At 45.1% G+C, this 5,179-nt stretch overlaps 1 protein-coding gene across 1 annotated transcript; it reads left to right on the top strand.

The window, feature by feature from the left end:
* Window positions 1-1,858: 1,858 nt before the first annotated feature.
* On the top strand, window positions 1,859-4,276 carry LOC132564684 (uncharacterized). The gene has a single exon (XM_060229318.1). The coding sequence runs from the start codon at window positions 1,859-1,861 to the stop codon at window positions 4,274-4,276; it is 2,418 nt and encodes an 805-aa protein (XP_060085301.1).
* The last annotated feature ends 903 nt before the right edge of the window (window positions 4,277-5,179 follow it).

Below are 5,179 nucleotides of genomic sequence, written 5' to 3'. Positions count from 1 at the left end.
AACCTCCGCGTGACATGGTAATTGATGAAATGCAATCGTACAAGGGACCTAATCATATTATTTAAAACATACATGTTTAAACATGGTGTTACAGCTAACACGCTTGGTCAGTAACTGTGAATATCGGGATTATTATCAAATCAAACAAGAAAACTAACATTTATTTTGTGACGTTCGCATGTAATTATTTGTATAGATTTTTTGTCTATGATTCGTCTGTTCTTATACATAAGTCCGTATGGCACGAGTGTAAGTACGGCTAAAACGGAAGTGCACGTGCGGAATTTGGCGAGCGTCACTACAGGTAAGGTATGCCGACATTAATGGCTGTGTAGTGTTTACCTGTAGTCAATTTTTCCGATTCTCATGGATACAGGCACGGAATACAGACTGTGGAGAGTAACTAATATTGTTACATCTCTTTCTCTTTACTAATTGTCTGTTAGAGTGTCTTATTTTCCGGGAAAAATGTATTTCTAATATATATATATCTTAGCGTGCGGTCCAATCAAGCGTAGCAATTGATTAGAGTTGTAAGCGTGTATGTTTTGTTGATATATTAATATTTCCATGTTTTGATCGCTGAAGTCTTAATATTATGTTTATCATATGTCATTTGTAGTATATAGTAGGGCTTAAATGATAACTTTTGTATTAATGTCCCTGTACAGGTGAACGATAGTCCACTGAGTATCGCCAGTTTTAAAAAAAAGTATGGAAGCCTTTAGTCGCCATATGCGTTACTTTGTCAAAATTATAGCGTAAACATGGACCACCGCACGACTTTGCTTGAGAATCAAAGCAAATATTGTGTATTTATTCCCATATGGAATGAATAATTAGGTATTTAACGTATGTAGTGTACTTTGTATGGACGATATGTTGTCATTTTTGTGATGGTTATCGGAGTGAATGTTTGTGTGTATTGTTTGTTGTTTAAGCTTTCCATGCCGGAGTGAGAGTCTACAAATACGCCTATCTGGACCTGAGGAACCACAGCTTCGGCAACGGGGCCGGTCATAGACCTAGGTCAGCCACAGGAAGATTGTTGGTCGGTACAGTCGGGTCAAGGCACCGATGGCATTTTCATCGCCGTAGAGAATCTCCGTCGTAGGGAGACATGTCCTCAACTGTCGGGGATAGTTTGGAGCACACTATCTAGGTGGTAGAGCATACACTACGTCTCTGGTGTTGTATGTGGTGGGGAAGGCTTGGAAGTCCCCCAGATAGACACCCGTGTGGAACTCTTGTTCACGGGAGCCTCAGCTGGGCTGCCGTTCAGCTGCTACCTTGTTTCTTGTTTTGTAAAGGACTTAGACGTATTCTGTGACCGTGTTGTGCCGTGCTGTGTTGGACGCCTTTTTGGAACTTTGTGTGCTTGTTAGAGGAAGTGAGAGTGAGTGTGGATGTGCTTTAGGGTGATTATATACTTGTATGTAATAAATTGTGATTGTTTTCTATACAATATTTTGAGTTCTTGCTTTCTTGCCGAAACATCTTAATCTGACGCTTGTCCTACGTTACAAAAATGGTGGCAGCGGTGGGATAGCCGACGTTTGGATGTTTGGTTTTGAAAGCTATATTTATCATTGTTCTAGTGAAAATTTCTAGTAGGATCTTGCTAGACAGACATTCCCGGGAGACTATCTTTTTTTTTTTTTTTTCACCTTTGCCATCGTTTCTTCCTGTTAGTTCAGCGGTGTCCTGACACGCAGTTGGAAAGCAGTATATTCAAGGTAGGTGACCTTCAGAGGTTAACAGCGGTTTGGGGCAGTGATGCTTGCTGGGAGAAGGGATGAGTAATCATTGTTATTTGTTGTGTTTTATCTGTAGTTTTGCTTTGGCTTGTATTGTAATTATGTCGACACTAAACGAGATCATCGCAGCTGGTAAGGAACTTGGTTATACCGGAGAGGATCTACTACAGTTTTTGAAGGAAACCCAGGACAGAGCTAGAGACGAGCGAGAGCTGGAAAGGAAGATGAGGAAAGCAGAGATGGAAGCTGAACAGGCAGAGAAGGAAGCGGAGAGAGCGCTGAGGATTGAGTCTGAGAGAAAACAGTTGCTGATTGAGCAAGCGAGGATTGAAGCGGATCGAGAGGCCAGAGCCGAGGAAAGGGCTGAGAGGGAACATAAGCGTAAATTGGAGTTACATCAGGCAGGTATCGCAGATGATGACACTGGATCCTCTAGCAGTTCAACAACAGTTGCACCGAAGGGTCCTAAACTTCCAACGTTTGACGAAGGTAAAGATAGTATTGATGCCTATATTCAACGTTTTGAAGTATATGCCACGACCCAGAAATGGAACAGAGACCAATGGGGAACCAACCTTAGTGCCTTACTCAAGGGGAAAGCATTGGACGTGTTTTCTAGGCTGCCAGTGTCGCAAGCTCTGAATTTTGATGACTTGAAAAAGGCTTTGTTGCTGAGATTCCAGAAGACAGAAGCAGGTTTCCGGAAGAGTTTCAGAAACAGTAGACCGGAAGGTGGTGAGACCTTTGCCCAGTTTGGGAATCGACTGGAGAGTTATCTTGACAGATGGGTGGAAATGACGGGAACTCCAAAAACGTATGACAGCTTGAAAGATCTGATGATTAGAGATCAGTTCATCTGTAGTTGTAATCAGGACCTGTCCTTATTCCTCAAGGTGAGAACTCCGTCGACGGTGAAAGAAATGGCTAAACTAGCTGACCAGTATGCAGAAGCAAGAGGTTCATCAGCCAGTTCCTTAGCATCGAAGACAGCAAAGGCAAGTGGCAGTAAACCCGTTGGAAGTGGTACCACAGAGACGACGAAGAAGGGTTCTTCTTCTCCCACGGAAAAGCGATGCTATTCATGTGGAAAGCTTGGTCATCTTTCCTTTGATTGCCGAAGCAAGAAGTCTGCCAACCGGGTTGCGACAGTGACGGAGGGTGACGTTGGCGAAGGCAAGCTACAGAATCCAAGGAAGAACAAGAAGAAGAGTTTTCAGAAGAGTAGGAACGGAAACAAAGACGTGCATAGAGATCAGAAGACGAATACAGAGCTGAGTGTTTCTTGTAATGTGAAGATACCAGGTTCCACAGAGATGCCAGTAGTGACGGGACGTATCGGAGTACGATTGGTCAAAGTGCTGAGGGATACAGGGTGCTGTGGTGTCGTTGTGAGGCGAAGCTTGGTAGAACCAACGCAGCTTACTGATCGCACGAAGACTTGTACCTTAGCAGATGGTTCCAAGTTAGCAGTGCCAATAGCGGAGATGGAGGTGGATACGCCGTACTTGAGGGGCGCGGTTGAAGCCTGGGTTCTTGATACGCCATTGTATGACTTGATAATAGGTAACGTCATCGGAGCCAAGCCACCTGATCAGCCTGATGAGAGTTGGACTGAAGAGCAAACCCACCTACAAGCTGTAGAGACGAGACAACAAAAGAAAGCGAGTGGGAATTATAAACCACTGAAGGTACCGGAAATGTTGAGGGATATCGGAAGCGTAGATGAACTGAAGGAGGAACAGGAAAAGGATGGGACTTTGGCGAAATTTAGGAAGCTTGCACAGCAGTCTGAGGTATATGAGCGGAATGATGGTGGAAATTCGGAGACATATTATCACAAGGGACTTTTGTTTCGGAAGTTCTACAGCCCTAAAGCAGCAAACGGAAAGACATTTCGACAGCTTGTGGTACCAGAGAAGTTTAGGCAGACTGTGCTGAAACTTGCCCATGAATCGATTTTGGCGGGTCACCTTGCAGCCAAACGGACAGCTAGTCGAGTGTTGTCCGAGTTCTATTGGCCAGGAGTTCAGGCAGACGTCACCCAGTTTTGTAGGTCTTGTGACTCCTGTCAGAGGACTTTTCCTAAGGGAAGAGTTGCCAAAGCGCCACTTGGAAGTATGCCACTCATTGAAACCCCCTTCAAGCGAGTTGCCGTTGACATTGTGGGACCTCTAGAACCAGCCACTGATCGGGGAAACCGTTACATAATGACGGTCGTCGACTACGCCACGAGATATCCTGAGGCGGTACCTCTTCGAGGAATCGAGACCGAACGCGTAGCGGAGGCCCTGGTAGATATTTTCAGCCGTGTAGGTGTTCCATCTGAAATGCTGACAGATCAGGGTGCCCAATTTACTTCGGAGTTGTTGCGGGAGGTGAGTAGGCTTTTATCTATAAGGCAGCTGACAACTACGCCTTACCACCCTATGTGTAATGGGTTGGTCGAGAAGTTCAATGGCACTTTAAAGCAGATGTTGCGACGGATGAGCATGGAGAGACCGAAAGACTGGGACCGGTAAACGCTTTGATCTTTGCTTATAGAGAGGTACCTCAAGAGAGTCTCGGGTTCTCCCCATTCGAGATGCTGTATGGGCGAACTGTTCGTGGTCCTATGATGATTTTGCGGGAGCTGTGGAGCAAGGATTTTACAGATGAAGACGTCAAGACTACATATCAATATGTAATGGACCTGAGAGAGAAGTTGGAGAAGACTTGTGAGATAGCGATGGATAATCTTCGGGGCGCTAAAGGACGACAGAAGAAGCAATTCAACAAACGAGCAAGGCAACGAGATTTAAAGCCAGGGGAGAAGGTTCTGGTGTTGTTGCCAACAAAGGCAAACAAGTTGTTGCTTCAGTGGAGGGGGCCATATGACGTGGTGGAGAAGGTGGGTCCTACTGATTATAGAGTCAACCGGGACGGCAAGATAAAGGTCCTTCATATCAATCTACTGAGGAAGTACGTGGAACCAAAGAGTGGGAGTGACATGGGAGGATTGCTCGCCTGCGTCATGACGGCGGTGTTAGATGAAAGTGACCAGGGTGATGAAATGGATCATACCAGAAGCTTAGAAGCTTTACCAGGTGACAGAGGCAAGGAAACCCTAGAAGATGTAGTCGTGTCTGAAGACCTCATGGAGGATCAGAGTCGTAATGTGCGAAGCCTCATAGAGGAGTATCACGATGTCTTAACGGATGTTCCTGGATGTACCAACTTGATTGAACACGAGATCCACACCACTACGTCTGATCCAGTAAGGATGAAGTCGTATCCATTACCCTACACTACCAAGGAGATCATCAATGAAGAAGTTGAAAAGATGCTGGATATGAATGTCATCGAACCTTCAATCACCTTATTCGTCACTTGTAGTTATGGTGAAAAAAAGGACGGATCGAACAGATTCTGTATCGATTTCCTCG

Source organism: Ylistrum balloti, unplaced genomic scaffold (genome assembly GCF_031769215.1).
Source record: "Ylistrum balloti isolate Yb309-2 unplaced genomic scaffold, AGI_CSIRO_Ybal_v1 Utg372526, whole genome shotgun sequence".
NCBI lineage: Eukaryota > Metazoa > Mollusca > Bivalvia > Pectinida > Pectinidae > Ylistrum > Ylistrum balloti.
The sequence above is the reverse complement of the archived record's forward strand: the minus strand, read 5'-3'. Positions and strand labels throughout refer to the sequence as shown.

Excerpts from the sequence above, each read along its gene's own strand:
- LOC132564684 (XM_060229318.1), top strand. The coding sequence starts at position 1,859 with ATGTCGACACTAAACGAGATCATCGCAGCTGGTAAGGAACTTGGTTAT.